The sequence below is a fragment of the Vespa crabro genome, chromosome 12, assembly GCF_910589235.1.
Source record: "Vespa crabro chromosome 12, iyVesCrab1.2, whole genome shotgun sequence".
Taxonomy (NCBI): Eukaryota; Metazoa; Arthropoda; class Insecta; order Hymenoptera; family Vespidae; genus Vespa; species Vespa crabro.
Window position 1 is genome coordinate 5070327 of NC_060966.1, and position 26212 is coordinate 5096538.

The 26212-nt window shown below is 33.8% G+C and overlaps 1 protein-coding gene across 7 annotated transcripts in view; it reads right to left on the minus strand.

Annotated features, from left to right (window-relative positions):
- Window positions 1-1739: 1739 nt before the first annotated feature.
- Window positions 1740-26212, minus strand: part of LOC124428291 (homeotic protein distal-less) — an 83938-nt gene continuing 59465 nt past the window's right edge. For 4 of the 7 annotated variants that reach the window (XM_046972206.1, XM_046972203.1, XM_046972204.1 and 1 more), the window contains exons 3-5: window positions 4770-4941; window positions 4103-4436; window positions 1740-3256 (exon numbers count right to left, since the gene is read on the minus strand). In XM_046972206.1, the coding sequence (XP_046828162.1) occupies window positions 3238-3256; window positions 4103-4436; window positions 4770-4941 (525 nt within the window). In that variant the 3' untranslated portion in view covers window positions 1740-3237. The remainder of the gene's footprint in view (window positions 3257-4102; window positions 4437-4769; window positions 4942-26212) is intronic. The other 3 variants (XM_046972207.1, XM_046972208.1, XM_046972205.1) reach the window with 1 other exon arrangement.

Genomic DNA, 26212 nt, shown 5'->3' on the forward strand with positions numbered 1-26212 from the left:
TAATGATTTTTTCATTCCCCTTTCGTCCCACTGATCCAAACCACTCAACGGGTTCAACGACGAAGACGTCGAGGGCACCTTTTGCTTCTCTCCTTTTCGGAGGAGATCTTCCTCTCTCTCTCTCTCTCTCTCTCTCTCTCTCCTCTCAACTCTCACCACCCTTCCCTCCTCTCTCTTCTTCCCGTCTCCCCGAAATCGTCTCTTTCTCCTTCTCCTTCTCCCTTCTTCAACTCGAAGAAGAGAGTTGCTTCATCCGAAAAGGAGGGACCACGGTGATTACACCGAGCCACCGTGATTGCCGAGATCGTTGGACTCACGAAAATGTCATTAGGATTTCATTATTTTCAAGCGCCTTGAGGAACGACCGCTCAACGAGTTTATGCAATGTTTTTCTTTCTTCGTTTCTTTCTTTGTCTCTCTCTTTCTCTCTCTCTCTCTCTCTCTCTCTTTCTCTTTCTCTTTCTCTTTCTCTCTTTATCTTTCTTTCTTTCTCTTTTTCTTTCTCACAGAGACTGAGCAAAGTAGGTCGAGCAAAGTAGTTGAGCAACTGTCACAGGGGATCTACCGTCGTACGATTGGCATTTACAAAAGGGAGAGAGAAACAGAAGAAGAAGAAGATTATGAAGAGAAAGAAAAAAGGAAGGTAGGAAGGAAGGAAGGAAGGAAGGAACGAAGAAAGAAAGAAGATATTAGAAGAAGAATTAAGAATAAGAACGGATGATGATGATAATAGTAATAAGAAGAATAGAATAGATCATTCTTTTTTTCTTTTTTTTGTTTTCTTTTTTTTTTTTCTTTCTTTCTTTCTTTAAGATCGAAGAAAAATTTTTGCAAAAAGATCGAGATTATTTCTGATCGAGATGAATTGCTAGAGAAAAGAGAAAACGAAGGATAGATAGAACGCTAGAGAGAGAGAGAGAGAGAGAGAGAGAGAGAGAGAAGAAAGAGAGAACTCTCCATCTTGGTCTTCAACAAAAAAGGAGCTCCAGCTCTTCCGTCCGACCGAAGGATAATTATTATAATCGCCGAGAGCGTAGTGGCAGCTCGCTCTCGTAGTTCCCTTTCGGTGATAGTAATACGCATTTGCCGACGCCTAATGGTATTATTATAATAATTACCAGCGGTCGGTCGGGGACGAGCGGGCGAGAGAGCGGGGGAGCGAGCGAGCAGCGAGCAGGCAAGCGGGCGAACGGGCGGGCGGACGGGCGGGTGGGTTGAGTGGGTAAGGTGGAGGAGAGCGGGAGGTTACTGGAATTAGACGCTTAATTAAGTTCGGGGTCTCGAAAGTGCGAACTCGCGAAACCCTTTCGTCGCGTCTCTGCGACATTCACTCTCTCCGTTATCCGATGATCGCCGATTTATATTTACATTATGTATGTTATATTTCATTTATTTTCTTACAATAAGAGAGATCGAAATGATCTACGACGCGTCACGAGCGAGCATTATTCTTATAAAAAGAATTTTCTTCGTTATTTCATCCTTTTTCACCTCCCCTCCCCCTCCCTCTCTCCATCCCGTTTCTGTTTATTACTGTTTTATTTTATTTTATTTTGTTTTGTTTCTTTTCTTTCTTTCTTCATTCTCTTCACTTTTCTTCCCATTTCTTTTCCCCTATCCTCCCTTTACACCCCCCCCCACCCCTTTTTTTTCCCCACATCATTTTTTCGTAGTTCGACGTGCAATATTCAAAAGAGGGGAACGAGTTAGAGGAGCGTCGCTTTAAAATCACACAAGGAAATCTTCTTGCTGTTTTATCTTCTTCAATGTCATATGTCATGTACACATAAGTAACAACATAGCTTTGCACGTATACAATTTAAAACTATTCGTACGTTCGTTCGTTCGTTCGTTCTTTCTTTCTTTCGATTGATCGATCAATCGATCGATGATAGCAATGTCCTTGAGCATGCACTTTTTTCCTTTTTTTTTTTTCTCCTTTTCTTTTTTTCTCTTTTTTTTTCTCTTTTTTTTTTTTTTTTTTTTTTGTCAAGGTCCGATGATGCGTCGAAAAGGAACTAATAATAATGACAGGTCGATCTTTTATTTATTTTCTTTCCTTTCTTTTCTCTCTTTGTCGCTATCTTCGCACACGATAACGCGCTATGTGATGTCATAGGGGGGAAAAAAAAAAAAGAAAAAAAAAGAAAAAAAAAGAAAAAGAAGAAAAAGAAAAGTAAAGAAAAATAATGCGCAACGACGATACCGTTCGTGACATTTTTTTTTCATTTTTCCTCTCTCTCTCTCTCTCTCTCTCTCTCGGTCTATAATATTTTTTCGTTCTTTCGTAAATTTTTTTTTATTCGCTCCTTCTCCCCTCCCCTACTACCCCCGTTACGATACCATTAAACGTCACAAAATTTCTCACCTAAACCTATACGAGCCACCTTACACGTCTTCTTCTTCTTCTTCCACTCCTCCTTCTTCTTCTTCTTCTTCTTCTTCTTTATCTTCATCTTCTTCTTCTTTTTTTGTATTATTTTATTTATTTATTTATTCATTTATTTATTTATTTATTTATTTATTTATTTATTTATTTATTTATTTATCTTTTTTTTTTTTTTACACAATTCGCGAATCAATCGATCCAATGTCGATTTCACAAGTGTCAGAAAGTCGATTATTTTTCTCTAACAGACCCGTCCACCCTTTTCCCTCCCCCGGCCCCCTGAACGATAATTAAATCCTTATCGCGTGACCTTTTTCTTTCATTCCCTCGCCCTATCCCTCCCCCCCCCCCTCGTCCACATATTTTTCTTCTTTCTCTATTATTTCTTTTCACTACTCCCCTTCTTTTTTTTCCTTTTCATTTTTTTTCTCTTTTCTTTTTATTTTTTTTTTCTTTTTCTTTTTCAACGAGAAGAAAAAAGATTTACGAAACGTTCATCCACGTAAATAGATTTTTCTTTTTTTTTTTTTTTTTTCTCTGTCATCTACGACGTGGGAAGAAGGGGGGTTGTACACACAACAAACGCGCGCACGCAGGCACACACACGTCACACTGTTATCTTTCTCTTACTATATATATATATATATATATATATATATATCTCTCTCTCTCTCTCTCTCCCCCACTCTTTCTCGCTCTTTCTTTCTTCTTTGAAAAACGACTCAAAAAGGATATTTAACGTTTAACGCGATTTCCCTTCGTGATAGGCGCCACGAAGTATCTGGTACGTCCTCTATACCATGGCGGACAACTTCCTCCTCCTCGACTCGATTCGGGGGACGTCTTCGTTAAACCGCCGGCCACACCCTGTAACATATCACAGAGAAAAGTAGTTAATCACCGTACCCCGTACCATCCTTCTCTCAACGTTGATTCGTTAATAAGGAGCTCTATCAACGCTGACGAAAAAGAAAAAAGGAAAAAAAGAAAAAAAAAAAAAAAAAAAAGAAAAAAGAAAGAAAAGGAATAAATAATTCTCAGCCTCGTCGTAGCCCTTTGGTAATTATCTTTTGACTTTTCATTAACTCGTAACAACGTTCATCGAAAGAAAATAAAGAAAAGTTATTCTCAGTATTTTTGTTTTGCTTCTTTACAATTTTCTCTCTTTTTTTTTTTTGTTTTCTTTTTTGATATTTTCTTGCCTTATGTCGTTTCGTTTTCTTTTAGCTTTTCTTTTTCTCTCTCATTATATATCTCGAAATTATATATACATACACGCATATACATATGTATATCGAATTCATAAAAGGAAAAATATATATATATATATGTATATATATTACTAGATTATCAATTTTGTAATCTGTAGAATTTTAATGAAAAGTAAATATAATACCATTTCGGTTGTCCTAGATTTTGTAGACATAGATGTCTACGAAACTCTCCACTCTTTCCACCTCTCAAAGTGCGAAGGGTTCTCATAGAATGCTGGGATTCTCATAGAATGCATGTGATTAGTCAAGTTAGGAAGTAAAAGGAATATATAATAAGAGAAAGACAAAGACAGAAACGGATAATTAGACAAAAAGAGAGAAAGATATAGAGAGAGAGAGAGAGAGAGAGAGAGAGAGAAAGTGAAATAAAAAAAAAATATACATATATATATATATATAAAAAAAAAGAAAAGAATAAAATGATAAAAGTAAAACTCACGTGAGTAGTCCAGGATTAGGATCGGCCTGATACCAAGAATATTGCGGCATATAACCCGCGTGATGTGGAGGTGGAGGTGGTGGAGGTGGATGATGTCCAGGCGTGTGTGGATGATGGTGAGTATGTGGTGGGGCATGAGGATGAGGATGGTGCTTCATCTCGCCCGGCCAGGCGGGCGCGGGTGGGCTCTCGTTATGCTGAGGCGACATCTCACTACCGGGACTCGAACTTCCGGGGGTGTGACCTCCACCACCGCCCCCCATACCACCAAGGTATCCCGTCGTCGGACTACCCGAGACAGAACTTCCACCTCCTGTTAACATAACCGACCAGTCTTTGTTAACTCGTTAAGATCTATTCTAATTCTCTTTATTTCTCTATTCGCATAATATTATAGATTAGATTCGAGATCGTATAATTCATCGTTTAACAATGATAAATCTTTCTTTGTTTGTTTTTCTTTTTTTTATCATTCATATATACGTGATATCGTCTCGATCGATTTTGAAAATAATAATTAACGCTGGAACTATCGTGATAAGGAATAATAAACAAACAAAAAAAAAAAAAATAATAATAATAATAAAAGGGACAATGATTAAAAATATGAATTTATAGTTCGAGCGTTAATAATTTCATTTATATGATGATAGATGATTGTTATTACCTCCTTGCATGAGACTCCCTGGTTGACCAGGTTGAGGAGATGGTCCACCAGGTAGGGCAGTACCACCGGCGAGCAAACTACCGTGTTGTCCACCACCACCGCCTCCACCTTGTTGTGCCGCCTTCATCATTTTCTTATATTTACTTCTCCTATTTTGGAACCATATTTTTACCTGAAACAAAAAACATTATTATAATTATTATTTATTTAATTTTATTTATATCCTCGATAATTGTCATTTCGATATTTATAATATACAAAGATACTTGAAGTAATTCAGTTAGTTAGATTATTATACAGAAAGACAAGGCGAATGAAGAGAACGAAGAAAAAGATAAAGAAAAAGAAGAAGAAGAAGAAGAAGAAGAAGAAAAGAAAGGAAAAGAGGAACGTATACGTTTCGTAATCATTCGTGTCGTTCCTTTTTCCTCTCTTTACTGCCTACACATAAAACGTAGTCCTGGAACGGATACCCAATGCGCATGTACCCGACTACTGGGATTGCACATGCGGTATTTTTTGTCTCCTCGAAGTGCACACATGCGCTGTATGCACGTGACGTTCTTCGTGGTCTTACGTAAGTTTCGCATCGTACCGAGTCAAGCTACTACGTATCTACGTACATAAGTACATACGTAAGTATTTATGTATCTACACACACACACACACACACACACACACACATATGTATGTATGAGTGTCCTCAGTTCGAGAAACATGAGAATAAGAATATTATTATTTTATAGGATAAGCCGGATCAATCGTAAAGTACATTCTTATGATATTATTTTGAATTTCGAATATAGTCAATGTGAACATAAGAAAAATCTAAGTCATTCGTCGTAAACACGTACGTACGTACTTACGTATAAATAAATAAAATAAAATAAACACATTCGTTTATTTACAAACGATTATTGCCAATTGTATGAGTTATGATAAATCGTGGAAACTTTTTTATTTTCCATAATCTTTATATTCGACATTTTTTTTCTTTTTTCTTTTTTTTTTTTTTTGTATCGAATTTTATTGACAGTCATTGCAGCAACAGGTGTTTACTCTTTCCCTCTCTCTCTCTCTCTCTCTCTCTTTCTCTCCTACCCCTCGCTACAACCCTCATACCTTTTTACACGTTCCTTATATCAAAGAGATACTTACATTTTATTATTTCCTTACAGAATAATCATTTAATATTTTGTTATCCATTAAATAACTCGATATCCATTCCATTTTAAGCGAATAAAATTTTTCTAAATTATTCCAAACGATCTAATCTCTTCCTTTCCTTACTCTTCATCCCCCGATCGCAGTAAAAATACTATCTATCATATATTTAGAATAAATAAATTGGAATGATAAAATGTCGTTTCCTCGATGACAAATGACAAATATCAAATTTATTGTATATTAGATAGAAAATGAAAAATAAAATGGTGAAAGAAGAAAAGGAAAGAAAAAAAAAAGAAGGGGTACAATTTTGTTGTTTCTCAAATTATCATAGAAAGTGATTGTATAAATATCGAAATAATTCGAAATGTAATAACCTGAAAGGGAATCGAGGAAAGGAAAGAGAAAGAAATAGGTTTAATCAGCCGGGAGGGGTTCAATCAAAAAGAATAGCACAGGTTACTTTAATTAACAAAGTCGGGTGCGGCCGTAGGCGCGACGACTACAACCAACTACTATCAACGACAATGACGTTGAGGAGGAGGTGGAGGAGGTGCAACGTTGTCGAGGAGAAAGGAAGGGCGGAGGAGAAATGAAAAGGGATTATAGTAGGAGAAAGAAGGATGATAGGAAGGAAGGAAGGAAGGAAGGAAGGAAGGAAGGAAGGAAGGAAGGAAGGAAGGAAGGAGGGTGCTTAGAGAGGGCAGAAATTCTCGAAGAAGGAGCGCGAGGCGTCGTCACGTCAAAACGAGTTCATTAAAACCGCAGTGCGGGCTCGCCTTGAGCGCAGAAGAAACGCACCGCTCGTGCGGCATTGTTTCACGTTTTATATGGCGAACCACCGAGGCAAAACCTCGCCTATACTACGTGCATCACGTACATTTACACATAAATGTGTTATTGTGTATGTGCCCTAGGAACACGAACACGTACTGGATAAATACGATTTTTATATGTATAGAAGAGAATGAGAGAGAGAAAGAGAGAGGGAGAGAGAGAAAATGAATTTACGCGAATTAAATGGAAAAAAAAGGAAAAAAAAAAAGAAGAAATTTCTAAGTATTATAAAAAAAAAAAAAAAAAAAAAAATCTTTCCGATCATGATACATTAGAAATTAAATTAATCAATTATATCTCGTATTAGGAGAGAGATTTTTTTTTTGGGAAAAAATTTTCTTTTCTTTTGAAATCGTACCTATATACTCACCGTGGCAAATAATTTAATCGTATGTCTCATTTAATTCGTATTAAATTAATAAATCTTTAATATATTATTTTCCATTTATAAATATTTTTAAGTCCATTTGGATATCTCTTGTTAGACGTATATAGGTATCTTCTTTAAAAGTATCCCGAAAACTATAGGAACAAGAAAGGCACAGGTTAAAAGAGAGAATACAACAAATCTCTACCTTTTATCGAGGAGTGCCGGCATACCTGGCAAATAAATCTCTTTCTAATTGCTCGTTGAAAAAGTTGACTGTGCTTTGCACCGACAAAGGTTCCGAGCTGCTAGAACCCTTTCCTCGACGTGCTTTATTTCGTTACGCGTGTCGAGACGAAAAAGAGAAAGAAAGAAGGAGAGAGAGAGAGAGAGAGAGAGAGAGAGGAGAGAGACAGAGAGAGAGAGAGAAAGTCTATCGAAATAAGAAAGTGTGTTGGAAAAGGATAGCAAAAGATGCTGTCGTTTTAGCAGCTTTGTTTATTGATATTTACAACCAACCCGTGTTCTGTACCAAGTAACAAAATATAAAACTTTGAACTACTATATAAAAATGTCCTTCGTCCTTTCTCCTAAACCTTTTTTTTATTTTCACTTGATCCACCCTTTCTTTTTCTTCCTTTGACTTCTTAAATCTTCCCCCTTTTTTATTAAATTATATATATATATATATATATATATATATATATATATATATATATGTATGCGTGTGTGTATTTATTTTCTTGTCTCATGAAGAATAAAAATTAACAACTGCATGGATTCTTAAGATGAATTACAATTTCAAAAAAACAAAAAAAAAAAGAAAAAAAAATAGCCCGATTAAATGTTAATCGTCGATCGATAATAAATATCTAAATAAATTTAATTTGAATAAATTTAATCGAGTACGTACGTATACATTTAATTATTAAATTATCGTGTATATATATATATATATATTTGGTAATAAAAAAAAAAAAAGAAAAAAAGGAAAAGAACAAGAAAAGAAAAAAATGATCTAACCCTAGCATTCACGAATTATTATTATTATTATTATTATTATTATTATTATTATTATCATCATCATCATTATTATTAATGTCATTTCGTTAAAATTTGGAGAAAAATTCTTGGAGCAGGATTTGGAACAATTTGTTTGTTTGTTTGTTTGTTTGTTTGTTCGTTTCTGTCTTTCTTTTTCCTTTTTCTTTTTCTTTTTCTTTTTCTTTTCCTTTCCCTTTCCCTCCTCTAATTAATGCAAAAATATACTCTTTAGGACTAAGCGAACGCACAATTTAATAGCTCTCGTTAATACACCCCTATATACTTCGTTACGATACTTTACTGTGCGAAGCTCTTTTTTATTACGCGTTAAGGCAACACCGGTAGCATATCTGTCTCGTAAATCCAGCATTATATTTTGACGCCTGCCACGATCATTCTCGAACGATAATAAAATACGGAAGGCTCGTTGCGTATAGCGATATCTCGATTTACACGTAATACCAAAGTGATTCGATGTATTTCTCTCTCTCTCTCTCTCTCTCTCTTTCTATATTTCTAATTTAAATGCATATCATAATATTTTTATATATCGAATTCCAGTGGAAACGAAAGAAAATCCTCATAATCGTAAGAAAAAGAAAGAAAAGGATTCGACCTAAGTGACTCCTTCAAATAAAAAAAAAAAAAAAAAAAAGAAAAGAAAAGAAAAAGAGAAAAAAAAAGGAGAGAACAAGTGCAAAGAAGCATAAATAAAATAAAATTACTATACCTTGTTGTTTTTTCTTTTCTTTTCTTTTCCTATTCTTTTTTTATTACTATACCATTTAGATATACGTAACACGTTTAGTCATTCCACTTAATTCAATCTAATAGAAATGCGAAACCGCATACTTTTCGATCGAGTCAGATTGAAATCAAAGAGAAAGAAAGAAAAAAAAATATATATATATATATATATATAAATATATACGTATGTATATTAAAAAAAAAAAGATTCCATTTAATTTATCTCAAAAAATGTATCGTATATAATTAACAATGAATATAAAATCATTATGTCTAGGTTATACATTTTCTTTTTCTCTATCTTTTTTTTTTGTCTTCTCTCTTTTTTCTATCCTTTTTTTTTTTCTTCTCTTTTTTTTCTTCTTTTTTCTCTCCTTCCAAACGTACATCATCTACGTTTGATGTTACATGAATCATGAAAGATTATTTGATCAACTTTGATTATTAAAAATATAGAGAAGGATCTTCGAGAAGTAGTTTTGAATTTTGAAATAAAGGAAATGCGAATGGCGAAGAATCCAAAGGGTTCAAAAAAAAAAAAAAAAAAGTTTTGAACGGCTTTACCGAAATGCATGCAAATGCGCGTGACGGAATACATACGTAAACAGGGGATGAAGAAAGAAAGAAAGAAAGAAAGAAAGAAAGAAAGAAAGAAAGAAAGAAAGAAAAAAAGAAACGAAGGAAGGAAGGAAGGAAGGAAGAAGAAGAAGAAGAAAGAAGGACGAAGGAAAAAGGATGGAAATAAAAAAGGAGAGCAAACGCGTAAGCTACAAGAGAAAGAGAGAGAGAGAGAGAGAGAGAGAGAGAGAGAGAGAGAAAGAGAAAGAGCTGCCTTAATGCCGACGGCTACTAAAAGTAAAGTAGAAAGAAAGAGTAAGAAAAGAAGGAAGGAAGAACGATGCCAAGCTGTCGTTCTTTTCATCTCTCTCTTTCTCTCTCTCTCTTTCTCTCTCGCTCACACGAGACTTGATATCTCTTATATCTCTATCCCTCTCTCTTCCTCTCTCTCTCTCTCTCTCTCTCTCTTTTATTTTTTTTCATCTCAAAACACGAAGGGAGGAAAAAATTCGAGTTGGACAGGCGGTGATCGTGAAGAAGAAGAAGAAGAAGAAGAAGAAGAAGAAGAAGAAGAAGAAGAAGAAGAAGAAGAAGAAGAAGAAGAAGAAGAAGACGAAGAAGAAGAAGAAGAAGAAGAAAAAGAAGGGAAGAAAATGAAAAAGAAAAGGAAAACAGGAGATAGGAAAGATGGCTTCCGTCGTAGCTGCAGGCAAACAACTTTGCTTAGGTTGCTGTCGATATCTCTGATGCATACTCAATGAGTATGTGTCCTAAGGATGAGAGAGATTAAAAAAAAGAAATAATAATAATAAAAGAAGAAAGACGAAGACGAAGACGAAGAAGAAGAAGGAAGAAAAGTAAAGAAAAAAAGGGACGAGCAGTCTGCGTCTTGAGGGAGGAAGGAGAGATGATAGAAAGTAAAAAAAAAAAAGAAAAAAAAAAGAAAGAGAGAGAGAGAGAGAGAGAGACAGAAAGAGTGAATTTTCTAGATCGAAAGAAAGAAAGAAAGGAAGAAAAAGAAAAAGAAAAAAAAAAGAGAAACAAAAAAGAATTTTAAGAAAACTCAAGGAACGAAGAAGGAGTGATTATACTCATTTAAATATTGATTGAGGAGATGATCTAGGTATAATAATCTCGAAATTAAATGTTGTCGAAGATATAATCGACATATTTTAGAAAACTTCGTTATCGAAGAATTTAACTTAACTAAAGAAGATCGGAATTGTTGACGTTGGTCGATTACGTACGATAATGCGTTAGTAAATTATTACTGAGCGATCGTATAAGTGGCATAATTAGTAACTTCGAAGAAGGTATGGTCCTTGACTCGTGATAACGTGCATACATATATTGATAAAAGGTTGTCTTAATTTTAACTTTAGTTAGTTTTGACTAAGCATGTCTCTCTCTCTCTCTCACTCCCTCTTTCTCTCTCTCTCTCTTTCTCTCTCTCTCTCTCTCTCTCTCTCTCTCTCTCTCTCTCTCTCAAACTAATTACTGGCAGGCGTGAGCGATAAAACTTTTATGGCGGCCGTCGCTAAGCATGAAAGCAACGAATTCTAGTTACAGTACTTTCGATTTCACTTATTCACTCGACGGATCGGATCTCATCTTTTTTCAATATCTTTCTTTCTTTCTTTCTTTCTTTCTTTATTTTCTTCTTCTTCTTCTTCTTCTTCTTCTTCTTCTTCTCTTTTTCTTTCTTATTCTTTTCTCTGTCTCTTCGAAAAATTTTTTCACCGATCGAAGTGAAGAATAATTTTATTAAGAAAAGAGAAAAGGATAGGAAAGGAAAAGAAAAAAAAAAAAAAGGAGAAAAAAAAAATGCGTAACTTTTACCTATGTCTATGGAAATTTTTATAATTTAAAGAAAGATGATAATTAAGAATGAACTTAACGACAGCGATAACGGGAACGAGTTATAACATGAGTTTGATAACGTGTTCATGTCTTTAACGATAGCAATTTGCTCGTTGCCTTTAGCAATTCGATTTTGTTCCTACAAAAAAAAAAAAAAAAAGAAAAAAAAAGAAAGAAAAAAAGAATAAAAAAAAGACAGAAAAAGAAGGAAAAAGAAAACGAAAGAAAATGAATGAAGAAAAAGAAGAAAGAAAGAAAGAAAGAAAGAAAAATTGATCAAATTTGAGGGGGGGGGGAAAATATGTGATAAAATGAAAGAAAACTTTTAATTCATTCCAATAAGCAAATACCGTATCATAATTATTCAATTGTAAATCATACGATGGAATGAATTAGACAGGTACGATGAATTAATGAAATCACTATATTGTAAATAAAATTCGATGAATCCCGAATGAATGAACAAATGATTATTATTGTTTATTACAGTGATCGAATTATTTTCAACGATTGCTAAGCTTCAGCCGAAATTGAAGGTTACTTTCGACCACTGGGGGTGTATCGTTCGTTGGATCGAGTTATTTCCCATAGTGGATGCGGGGTGGCAGGGGATACAGAATGATGGGGATGGAGAGAAAGGGTGGGAGGGAGGTAGAGAGGGTGGGAGGGTGGTTCAATCCCCCTAGCTAGCGAGACTATCGAGGCTACCCCGGACTTTTGAATGATCCAATCTGTCCGCACAATAAATAATCACGCGTATCGGTGCGACACTGTCCACCTGCGGGCAGACGTCCCATGGAAAACCCTAACAAACTAATTCGCCATTGGTTCCCTGCGTCGTTCTGCGAACGATTCCCTTTTTCAATTTTTACATTTTTAAGCACGTGATCGTCGCACATTCGACGATATTTATTTCATTTTATTTTGTCCTTCCCTTTTTTTTCTTTTCTTTTTATTTCCTTCTTGTTTCTCTCTCTCTCTCTCTCTCTCTCTCTCTCTCTCTCTCTCCCCCATCTTTCTTTCTTATCCTCGAACGAACATAATTCTTGCCAATCGAGAAAATAAATTTATTTCTCTTTTATTTTTCTTCTTTTTATTTCTTTTTCTTTTCTTTTCTTTCTTTTTTCTTTTTCTTTCTTTCTCTTTTTTTTTTTTTTTTTATTTATTTATTTCTTTCTTCCGTCCCTTTTATATACGCGTTCACGTCTCTTACGAAGATAAGAAAGGAGAAGAAGATTTTAGAAAAAGAAAAGAAAAAAAAAATAAATAAAAAGGGAGCATGCCTGTAATTTTATGGGAAATCTTTTTCTTTTCTTCTTTTTTTTTTTCTTTTTTTCCCTTTCCATTCACTTTCTCCTCACCCTGATGGAATTTCAAGAATTTCAATCGTAGAATCGTCACCGGCAATAATACTTCTTGAATATAATTGATCGCATACTTATTGCATTATTATTTAAAAGGGAAAATGACAAAAAGAAAGAAAGAAAGAAAAAGAAAACAGAAAAAAGAAGAAAGAAAAAGATCACGAGAAAAATGTTACTAATTGGCATGGCACATTCTTCGGGATAATCATTATACCGGCAAAGTGAAAATCATGTAGTGATCTTTTCGATCATCGATTAACGGTATAATTCATCATTCTCTTTGTTACGATAGAAATATACAAGAATATCAATCTTCATTCTGTCTTCGAGATTCTTCGAGTTTCTTTAAACACTTAGAACGATCGTAAGTGTGAAATTCGAGGTCGTGGAGTAGAGATGGATGGATAAATGAAAAAAAAAAAGAAAGAAAAAAAGAAAAGAAAAAAAATGGAGAAAAAGAAGAAGAAGAAATAAGAAAAAATTCTTACGACGAGAAGGAACGTCATTCCAGTTCGATGATCTATAGATCGTACAATAGCTATGGAATACGTTATGCAAAATCGAAAGTCGAGTGGAATGGCATGGCTGGAACGAACGTTCGGAAACGAAAGAAGGCCACGTTCGTTCATTCCTTCGTTCGTTCGTTCGTTCGTTCGTTCGTTCGTTCGTTCTTTGAATGCCGAGTCTATCGACCGGCTAGAATTTATCTACGTCTAGGAGACTCCACTTCGTCTAATATAAGAATCAAGAATTATTCATCGAGAGACGCGTTAAATCGAGAGACATTAACTCGAGAGACATTAACTGTGAGAAATGAAAATACTTAAGTCATTATTAGATTCTTGCAAACCCTTATTTATCTCATAAATAAACAATGTATGCTAAAGTTAATAAAGAAAACAAAAAAAAAGAAAAAAGAAAAAAACGATTCGACGTCTCACGAATATTCATAAAATTTTTATAAATATTTTTCTTATAAAGATTCGTGCGAATCATCGTGAAAAAAGGAAAAAGTAAAAAACAAACAAACGAAAAAAGGAAGATAATCTTATAATTTTGCACAAGCAAATAAGATTGAACATATGAATTTCATTTATTTATTTATTTATTTACTTATTTATAGATTATATTTTCTTCTTTGTTTTCTCAAGTTATTACGTATATAATCAAGATTCAATCGATCGTAATAAGATCATGCAAAGTTAAACGCTTAAATTTTCGACAATAATTCGCATTATCGTACGATATCAATTTGTCGATGAAAACATTTAATTATCATTTATCTATTGAAATTTTTATATCTTACGAAAAAAAAAAAAAAATCAAATATTAGTTACATGTAATAGAGTATGATAATAAAAATTTATTGAATGATATTCGAAGTTTCACACGTATACGTACGATCTAATGTATATTTAATTATAAAATAATTCAGTTGTAAATGTTACGAAGTATTAAAATTCGATTCTACATTTATCGTTGACTTTTACAACAATGAAAAAAAAAAAAAAAAAAAAAAAAAAAAAGAAGAAGAAGAAGAAAAAGAAACGAACAAAAACAAAACGAACAAAAGAGAAAACAAAAAACAATAGAAAGAAAGAAAATAGACAATAATTCCAAATTAATTTGACGAATAAAAAACGAATCAAAATACTTATAGAAATATAATGATGAAACGATAGATAGATTAGAGTGGTATAAAAGCGTGTAAAATTTCGGTGGTCGCGCGTGTCACATTTTTTAACGATATAAGTGGGTAGGTATCTATAATTTGGATGAGGGTTGAGGTACCACCAGAGGAATAGAAAGAGAGAGAAAGAAAAAGTGGAGGTGGAGATGGAGAAGGTGGAGGTGGAAGTGATGGTAAAGGAGGAGGAGGAGGAGGAGGAGGAGGAGAAGGAGGGTATAATAATAGCCGCATAAATGCGTCACTAGGGCCCCGTTCGAATCGTTCGTTCGTTCGTTCGTTCGTTCGTTCGTTCGCATAATGTTATAATGCTTCTTCTCTCTCTCTCTCTCTCTCTCTCTCTCTCTCATTTTTTTTCTCATTTTGTTCACTCGCTCACTCCCACAATGCAACGACGAAGCACGAAGCCTCCCCCTCGACAACACGGCCCCCTCGTTGCCTGCCGTTGCTTCGGCGGTTCCCACTTCCTGCCTGGCATCGGTGATGCGCAGTGCCACCTCGACAACAACGAAAATTCCCCAGCGGTGCAGCGGACCTCTTCGCATTGTTATTTATTACTGCCTACCTTTTCCCACTAAATGCTTTACCTTCCTTTCATATATATATATATATATATATATATATATATATATATTAATTTATTATATATATATATATATATATATATATATATATATATATATATACGTTAATATGTTATATATTAGTATATAGTAATTTATTTTTTTTCGATATAATCAAATATTCTCATATCGTAATCGTCCGATATTGATATTTATCACAATAGAATTATTAATACGATCGTTCAATTTATTATCCTATACGATATTAATAGAATTGCAATTAATTATAATTATGATATTAAAATTGATTATAATACTTTCGTAGTATTATAATACAATTCAACATTCGTAGATTATTATTTAATATAGTATGATATTAATAGTAAAATATTAATTCTTTGTAATTCGTTATAACACAATAATTGATATTATTTTAATTAAAGTATATGGAATTTGTGATATTTAACTATTACGAAGGATAATAGATTTGATTAATATTAATAAATGTAATTCATGATACTTCTCAACAAGTCCATTATTTTTTCTATTAGTTCCACTTTAACATCATTAATATATTTGTAATTTAAAAAAAAAAAAAAAAGAAAAAAAAAACTAAGATCTTCAAATATTCATTTTCTCCCTTATCACTATTTTTTTTATACTCTTATATCGTATTATTAATCCTTTCTATAATCAAAGATATATATATATATATATATATATATATACACATTATCATTTAGAAAATTAAAATTTATGAATTAAAAAAATTATTACAATATAATACGCTCGTACGTTTATATATCTAACGTTGACGTCACACCGGCGTGATAATTTTTATTTTTATTTTTCTTTTTTTTCTTTTCTTTTTTTTTTTAATTTCTCTCTTTTCGTTCATTCTTTTCTTCCTTTTTTTTTTCCTTCTCTTTTTGTTATTTTCTCTTTTTCCTCGCCTCTTCCTCTTTATTTTTTTTTTCTTCTTCTTCTCCCCTATCCCTCCCCATTGCTCGTTTCAAAGTTCGTGCAGCGAAGCGCGCACACGATATTAAAATGAAGAATGGCGGGAGAAGTCCTTCCACGCGGAAGCGCGACGAAAAGCTTTTAATCGGACCCGTCGCGCTTTGTTACGATTATGCGCGATTACGATCGCAGCAACATAGTTTGGAGAGAACAATCGCTCGCTCCGAACGCGTTGGCGGAACTTTTCTACTGAGAGGTATCCGTATTTAATAAGCTTACACACATATATATATATATATATATATATATATATATATATATATATATATGTATATAGATGTACGATTACATATATAGATGTACGTGCACATCTGTATATTATGGAGAATGTAAATTTGATACTTTTTAATGAATTACATGAAAAATATTAAAAAAGAAGAAAAAAATTATCAAATATTTCTTATACGTACATAGATATCACATATATATATATATATAAGAAAAAAGAAACGCAATTTTATTTAAATTGAAACAAATCGTTTACTTTTTTTTTTGATAAATCATTTTCAATCAATTATTTTTTTTCAATCGATTTCTTGATTCAATCGAAATCTTGATTCGTATATATACATATATATATATATATATATATATATATATATATATGTAAATAGATATATCTATAAAGTTGTTTTTTTCGTGAATATCCTAAAACCGAGGAAGAAAAGAGAAAACTGGTTAAAATCGAAAAGACAATTTTGTAGTGAGCTCACGTAACGTACACAACGGTTGACACAACGATTGACACCGTGACGAGCGGAATACATTCCGTGAAGCGGTACACGAGCCTTACCAACATCGTTTCCCTTTGTCTCTTAAACATTTGTTCTCGCTCCTTTTTTTATATTTCTACGCATATTCATATGTAAGTCATAAAGCGATGTGTGTTACATCATTCGTCCTATTCTTCTTTTTATTTCTTTTATTTTACTTTTCACACCCTTTTCCGTCTATTGGAATACCAATCGATGCTCATAGCTTTCGACTTCTTCCTGTTTCGAGAAAGAGAAAGAGATAGAGATAAAGATAGTGACAGAGATAGTGATAGATAGAGAGAGAGAGAGAGAGAGAGAGAGAGAGAGAGAGAGAGAGAGAGAGAGAAAGAGAAAGATTATTCCTTAGTGTTACAGAATTTCCTGGATAACTAAGACTTTCAATTATGTTAACAACGATTCTTGAGAATCGAACTGAAATGATGTCACGATACTTACCTATTCAAGACTTTCAAGATTAGATAATTTTCAAAGCTACGAAATCGTTTCTCTTTAAAACAAAACAAAAAAAAAAAAAAAAAAAATAATCTGAATTTAACGATGGATTCTTTGGGAGGGGGGAAAAAATCGAATATCTGAAAAAGAGCACTGAAATTTTTTATTCGCTCCGAGACTTTTATCAGAGACGAAAGAGAGAGAGTGAGAGAGAGAGAGAGAGAAAAAAAAAGAAACAATCATCACTCTTCAAAAAAAAAAAAAAAAAACCCTTCTCAAATAGATTGAAAAGGGTTGTTTGGAAAAAGATAAGGGAGGGGTCGAAATTTTTTTTATCGAGACTTCTTCATTAAAAAATTGAAAGAACGTTTACGTACGTCGTTTAAAACCTGTTCGAATAATACGAGAAAAAAAAAAAAAAAAGAGAAAAGTATATTTTACATAAGATTCGGGATAATCGAAAATTCAATTTTTCTTCTTTTTCTTCTTCATTTTCTTTTTTCTTTTTTTTTTTTCTTTTTTTGATTAAAACGTAAAGGACCAAAGCCGCGAAAAGAAGGCGTCATTGGATGGAACGTGTGGACCTGCATTACGTGAGAAATCTTAAGGCACCGTTATTGTATATCGTACCGCCTGTCGTTCGCAAGACACAAAGGCCCTATTCATCCGCATGCAATCGCATGCATAGAAGAACCGATCCTGACTTCCACGGTGTACCTCCTTCCACCCCTACTCCTCCCCTCCCCTCCCCCCACCCCGTTATCGCACTCCATAGAGAGATCCACCTCTTTGCAAAGTCGTTTCGCACCGTCCTCCGTAGCCTGTGAATATCTCTTCTCTTTGACGGTGGTTCAATCTCCTTGCTTATGTTGCAGCGAGCAAACAGGATGCTTAGACACTTTGGGATCTTCCTACTCGAGTCAATTCTTTCTTGTTACCACTTATCTAACAAATCGTTTAATCCTTAGCCGTCAATCAATCTAATTAATTCCGTCCATTTGAAAGGTATATTAATTGAAAGAATAGGAAAGAAAGAAAAAAGGAGTAAAGATTTACAAAAAAGAAAGAATAAATTAAAGTAAGAAAGAAAGAACGTCAATATCAAATCAAAATTATTATTATTTTTATACGACGAGGATTATTAGCTTGCCTCATATCGAAGCAGATTAATGTATCGACGAAAGTGATCAAAAAAGAAAAAAAAAAAAAAACAAGAGAGAGAGAAAAAGGAAAAAGAAAAAAAAAATAAAGTTTTAGGCCAAATCCTCCATCTCCTTAGATTTTATCAAAACTACAAATCCAATTTGCGAAAAGTTTTTATCGCCGGATACGGGAGAAAGAAAGAGAGAGAGAGAGAGAGAGAGAAAGAGAGATTAAAAAAGTGCAATATATTAAAATCACCTAAGAAAGAGAACTTCATTCGGGCCGGCCGGGAGTAGTTGTTACGGATATCGAAAAAAAAGATAAGGGAGAAACCGGTAATCAGAGGGACCATGACTTCGTGGAAGTATGGCGAGGAAGAACCGAAGAGAGATACGTGTTCCGTTGACCAAAAGTTAACTCGCCAACTCTCGCCCCGCGATATCTCAATCTCCAGCGACTTTTTTTTCCTTTCTTTTTTTTTTTTTGTTTTTTCTTTTCTTTTTTTCTTTTAATTCCCTTACCACGATCCCTCCACCTCCCTCCGTCCATCCCTCCTGGCTACCTCCTTTTCTCTCCTCTTCTATCCCTCTGGAGTTCCGTACGCCTCCCCCTCTCAGCCCCTTCTCCCCCTCACCCTCTCGCTCCCCTCCCGCCCCCCCGAAGCTTTGAACGTGTTCGCGAGCGAGCATTCGTAGCATGGCAGCAGGTGCATGTGCATACGTGGCTCTTTCTTTCTCTCTCTCTCTCTCTCTCTCTCTCTCTCTCTCTCTCTCTCTTTCTTTCTTTCTATCTTTACATGGTACGTCCATGGCCTGACAGCCGTCTATAGAATGTGAGTTTACCATCCATCTATCCATCCAGGTTCCCGATTTCCGTAAAAGTCCAGAAACGCTCTCGCGGTCCGACGAAGCGCGAAGCCGGCCGGCTTCTCCAAATGGACTTTACCGTTTCCACGAAGGAGAGGGTAGCGAACCAATGTTTTCCATCGTATCTCTCTCTCTCTCTCTCTCTCTCTCTCTCTCATTCACTTACTCTCTCACTCTTTCTCTCTCTTACTCTTTCTCTTTCTTTTTCTTTTTAACTCTTCTCTTCTTCTCTGGCTTTGAACATGCTCGTGGGATCGGACTCGCTTAGACTTCATCGGTATCGACTTGTATAGACTTACATCTTAATCCGTAAACGTTTACACGTGCGAGAGCTTCGGGAGATTCTCTTTCGGAAGATGCCGACAAATAGGATGAGACATGTATTCCTGCAATTTTATTCTATCACTCTGTATATGCGTGTATGTATGTATGTATGTATGTATTTATGTATGGATCCTTTCATAGATCCACGCGTATATATATATATGTACATACATACGTACGTACGTGTATACGTATGCATACGGTGAAAGCATTTTACTTTATGAACATAATTTATATTCTTATTTTCTTTTTCTTTTTCTTTTTCTTTTTCTTTTCTTTTCTTTTTTTTTTTTGTTTTTGTTTTTTCTTTTTTTTTTTTTTTTTCATTATAGATCAATAAAATCGATCACTTCAGATACCTTACGTACGTACGTTGAAATTAATCCTTAAATTAATATTAAACAGAATTATCGAGTATACGATAATAACATTATCTATAATATAATATATCATTACTATAAATGAACATTATTAAAAAAATCCTGATTGAAAAATCAATCGTGATAATGTCAAAAAGAATCAATCATATTTTTACCGATATATGAAAGTGGAATATATGAATTTATTATAAATATAGTATTGGAACTTTGCGAATCGTGTATATCGTGCAAAAACATGTGTGTGTGTGTGTGTGTGTGTGTGTGTGTGTGTGATACGGAAAAAGAAAAAAAAGAAAAAAAAAGGAAAAAAAAGAAACAAGAAAAAGGAAAAAAAAAAAGAAAAAAAAAAATACAGAGAAAAAGATAATAATAACGACGACTACAATAAAAATTTTTCACGTATGACAATGTTCGTGGCATAACGTAAACGTGACCGTGGCTTAGTGGGACGCTGACCACAACGTAGGAACGACCCAGGGGACGAGGATCTACACCTCGATGAGCACAGCACGACATTCTCCTTGCCCCTCGCTTCTCCTTCGTCGAACCATCCTCTCTCTCTCTCTCTCTTTCTTTACCAAGAAGAAGGTCCCTTCTTCTTTTCCCTCCCTCCAACCCTCCTCCTATCCACCCCCTTTTACCCCTCCTTCCCCTTATTCTCTCAAAGCTTCTATCCTCCTATTCTCTCCTTCTTTCTTCCTTCTTTCGCCATCGACCTCCTCTCTCTCTCTCCCTCTCTCTCCCTCCCTCTCCTCTCTCTTCTCTCTCTCTCTCTCTCTCTCTCTCTCTCTCTCTCTCTCTGTCTGTCTTCTCTTCGCTCATCGTCCTCGAGCCACCACGTCCACCACGATTGTCCGGTAAACCATGCTGCGAACCGCTCACCGTGACGAAGGTATCCACCTACAAACGAGCACTCGTTCCATCCACGATTCTTCAGGAAACTCTTCTTTGCCAAGCAAATTCCCCTGGACATGGGAAAATTTTACTTGGCCCCGATCTTCCCTTCCTCCTAAGTTAGTAAGTAAGTAAATAAGTAAATAATTAAGTATTCAATATATGAGGAATAAGTATCAGATCATCATTTCGTAAGTTCTTCTATCTTAATGTATCAAATGCATTAATAAATGTTTTCTCTTTTCTCCTTACTCCTCTTAAATTATTCCTTCTTCTTCTTCTTCTTTTTCTTCTTCTTCTTTTTCTTCTTTTTCTCTGTTTTTTTTTTTTTTTTGTTTTTTTTCTTTCTTCAAGTCTTACAACACATTTCTCAGGATTATTCGTCTTAAGATATAATTAACATTTTCAAAATCTAGATAAATTCTTTATTCCCCGATCGTGTAGTTGCATAATTTGACAGGTGAGATGATTCAATTTCATTCGAACGTTCGTAAGAATAATCTTGACTAATTGATTAAATGACGTTTTGTTCTATCCATTATTCGACAATATTGTAATCAATTGTATTCGATTATTTATCGTAATTAGCGATATGTCGGACAAGTGTCATTACCAAAATATCTCAAGATAATAAAAATCTATTCGTATGTTTTTCATACGATCTATATTAAAAGGATATACATATATTTTGTAAATAATTAAGCTAAGCATCGATCATATTAGTATTTAAAAGTCATTCATGCAATTTCATCTAATCAACCACCAATTTGACAGGTGCTAAGTCATTAGTCTATCGATCGTAGTTAGTCATTACAAAATCACGAGAAATTCTTCGACATCGTTTGATCGTATAATTTAACATCGATTAATAGAGAAACAAAATTGTCGATTAATTATTCATTTGAAAATATTGACGAATTCGGTCCATTCTGATTTTCTTTTCTTTTCTTTTCTTTTCTTTTCTTTTCTTTTCTTTTTTCTTTCTTTCTTTTTTAACCGTGTATATTTAAGCTGCGATACGACAATCTCACTTAAACCTTGTTCTTTTAATAAAACTTGAAAAATTTTATTCAAGCTACGACATCATATTCAATATTCGTTATAGTTAGCTAAGTATATACAACTTTTACGAGCTTTAAACGGCTCACAGATACCACTTATGAGTCGGTAATACGTCGCTTGAATTTACGACGATTTAATAATTTATCAGTCGTAAAACGTATTAAGTACTTTTTACCGATCTCGTTAAGATACATACACACACATACCTATTAACATAGATATGACATCGAATCTAACGATCGAGTGAATTCTTTAAAGACATTTTTCTGATTATCTCCAACTTGCTTCGTTAAAAAAGAAAAAGAAAAGAAAAAAAGAAAAGAAAAAAAGAAAAAAGAAAAAAGAAAGAAAGAAAAAGGAAAGAAAAAAAAAAGGAGAAAATGTATAAATTAAATTCAATAAAATAAAATCGAACGATTAAATCCCGAACGTTAAAAAATTCATTATTGCTTGAGAAAATTTTCCATTACAGTAACAGTCAGCTAATTATCATTTTTATTTATTTCTTATTTTTTCCTTTTGTTCTAAATACCATACCACATATATAAAACATTATTAAAAAAAAAAAAAAAAAAAAAAAAAAAAAAAAAAAAAAAAAAAAAGAAAAAGCACGTGCCACGTGATCCGGCAAGTCTTTTCAAACTTTAAACTTTTAATTCCTGAAAGCTCGAGCTTTCAGGTCAAATGTTAAATTAGTCCTCGTGATGCGTGTAACTTCTCAAATAAATAAGAAATATATATATATATATACATATATGTATGTATATAGAAAGAATTCGCGTGTAGTTTAGCAACCCTCGAAAAAGGGGTTGGAAGAGTTTCACGAGGTCTTCTCGAATTATCCAAAGTACTCTTTAGCGTGTAGTCCTACATACCATACAAAGAAAAGCACCGGCAATTTCCGAGCTGTTGCATCGATTTGAAAAACGTGGATGGTTAGAAAAGGAGAGTCATAAGAAGAAGAAGAATCCAATGGAAATAAGAGCATGAAAGAGAGAGAGAGAGAGAGAGAGAGAGAGAGAGGGACGGAGAGAGAGATAGAAGACGAAAAGGGGCAATTTTAGTTAGGTTGCTAGTAATTTCACGCTTTTACTCGGCCAGCTTAGTGGCGATTCGTTCTCCTGGAAAATGTCGTCTTCGTAGTTTCGTACTCTCTCTCTCTCTCTCTCTCTCTCTCCTTTTCCCCTTTTCTCTTTCTCTCTCTGTCTCTTACTCTCATTCGTCTTTCGTAAAGGCCTTCGAGTGGGTGAGCACACGAAAAGGAGTAGACCGTACAAGTAGATAGTTACGGGACATGAGTTCCTCGCTCGTAGGACTTTATCGCTCCAGAAATCTTTCTACGGTATATAGTTGCTCGTATATGTATGTATGTATGTATGTATCTACGTATCTATGTACTATGTATTTATGTATAATATATATATATATATATATCTATGTATGCAACTACGTATTTAATCCAACCTACATAACACACAACACTCAACTTAACACCGGTTAAGATTCGCAACTGTTCGCCTATTACCGCTCGTTCGCGGTTTATCTCGAGAAGAGTTGGATAGGGAGGGGGTTAGGGAGGGAGGGAGGACGAGAGGAGAAGGGTATACTGCAACGGGAATGCAATGAATGCGATACTAAACATCCTGACAAGATGCACCACGGAAGCGACCGCTTTGTCGGATTCTACGCGCTCGCACATACAAACATATATATATATACATATATATACATACATATATATATACATAAATATATAGATACTGGCTACCGTACAAATCGACTATTAAGAAAAATCTTTACTATTTTCTAACATTTCAAATCTCAAAGAGAAATCGATTTCTTCAGAAAAATTCTTCAGAAAAAAGGGATGAGGAGAGGACGGATGTAGGAGGAGGGAGAGAGAGGGAGAGGAAAAGGAAGAGAATGAGATCCAACGATTTAATATTAAACGTAAGTATAATTTATGAATATTACCGAGAGAGTTCTGATAAAAAGAAGAAGAGAAAAAAAAATAAATAAATAAGAAAGAGGAGAAACTTAGAAAATTGTCGCGATTTATTTTAATTAAATCCAAAAAAAAAAAAAAAAAGAAAAAGAAAAAGAAGTTTTTCACCCTCACGATTTAGTTACACACTTTTACCTGCTTTTTTCTTTTTTCTTTATTTTTTCTTTTTTCTTTTTCTTCTTGTTCTTTTTTTTTTTTTTTTTGTACATCATACAGACCACCGAACGAAAAAGTACTGAAAAAGTGATTTTTAAAAGTGATTATTAAAAGATTATTATAAATGTTTTTTCGAAACCATTTTTTTTTTTTTAGGCTACTCCCTTGGTTAATTATTATCTACTCAAATATTTTCTCTGGAAAATTTCTATAGGAAAACGAAATAAAAAAAAAAGAAGAAAAAAAAATATATATATATATAGAGAGAAAGAGAGAGAGAGAAGAAAAAAAGAAGAAATAATAAGAATAATGTATATGAGATAAATCAAGATCGAATTTTTTTTGCATTAATTTTTCATCAACAAGTCATTTTTTAAGATTATTGATAACACGACATAAACAACTCCATGTATGTATATATATATATATATATTTTTTTTTTTTTTTCTTTTGAAGTCACATAATAGAGGAAACTCTTAGACTGATACGAGTATGCGAGTTAGTGAATAAGTGAGAAAGATATATATATATATAGAGAAAGAGAGAGAGATAGAGAGAGAGAGAGGTAGTGAGATAGTGAGATAGTGAGATAGAGAGGTAGAGAGAGAGAAAAAGAGAGAGGAAAGGAGAAGAGAGAAACGCGTAACGAGAAAGGAAAATTACGAGGCCGAACACCGCCGGCTGTGTTAAACTCTCCATGGAAGCTCTCTCGATCGGTGGTTTCGATCGTTTGTAAGGAGCAACGAGCGATCGACGATAATATTACTATGGGATGCGCCTCGAGGTGTAGGCGTAATAAATTGTTTGCTGATTCTATTGAACCTACGCGATTCAAACAATGAAAAGAATGGATTCCAATTCCATTTTTATTATCAATTAGACCAACATTTCATTATCAATATTCGATAACACTTTCTCGTTCGATATAGATCCATAGATCCACGAATGTTTAACGATTAAATAATTAATTAAAACTTTTATCTTCTTCGTTCAATGTTAATTCATAATACGTGAAAATTGAAGTGAATCAAAAAAAAAAAAAAGAAAAACAAAAAAAAAAAGAAAAAAAAGAAGAAGAACAACAGCGTCAACCGGGAATTAAATTAAATTCTTCTGCAGAAACGAAAATGAACATATTGTCGCAATATCGATTCTACTTACTAATATCTCTCCTTGTGTGTAATATCTGAAATTGTTCCGATTTTTTTTTATTTTCTCTTTTTTTTTTTTTTTTTTTGATTAGATGTCAAAACGACTATACATCTTTCTAATTTATAAAGAAATATGATCGATCCTATGATCGTTCGATTCTAACATCATCAACGATAGAAAAATTATAGTTTTTCTTGCTTTTATTTTGTTTTTCTTTCTTTTTCTTCTTTTTTTTTTTTTTTTTTTTTTTTCCTTTCTTAACGATCGACCGTTCATTCTTAATGACTTTTTCTATAGGGGATAATCAAGTTTGAATCAGTATGTACGAGGCCACAGAGTCTTCGCACTCGACGATTAATCGGTAATTAACGCAGGCGTCCGAGCGAAACGTCGGCGATGGGACGCGTGAAAAGAGCCGCTCGATGTGGTCCGTGTTAGAACTTGGATAGCTTCGAGATATCGCGTATCTCCGGCACCTCATGCTGTCTCACGTGAGACCATTGTTTCGTCTTTAGCGGCAAGGTAATGTTATGTAACTTGTCTTACCAAGAGAAAAGAGAAGAAAAGAAAAAGAAGAAGAAAAATAAGAAGAAGAAGAAGAAGAAGAAGAAGAAGGTGGAAGATGTTATCGCAGAACACGATCACCGTGGCTAACTATGATACACCGTGTATAACTATCTCGCACTTGCCTACGCACAAACACATAAGTTTTCAATAATAATAATAATCTATTGGAAATATTAGATACTTAAAGTGAATTTCTAACACGCGTTTCATAAAGAAAGATCATTCGCGTTCGCTGTTACGAATTTTTTTTCTTTTTCTTTTTGACTTTTTTTCTTCTTTTTTTTTTTTCTTTTTTTCCTTTCTTCCTTTTTCTTTCCTCTGCATAGAAATTTCAAACGAACGATCGTAATCTTTCTTCCCTTTTTTTTCTCTCTTTATTATCATTAACTAACAAAAAAGAAAATATATATGTATATATATATATATATATATACACTTATTTTAATTTTAGATTTCGAGGTATGTTTTAAAA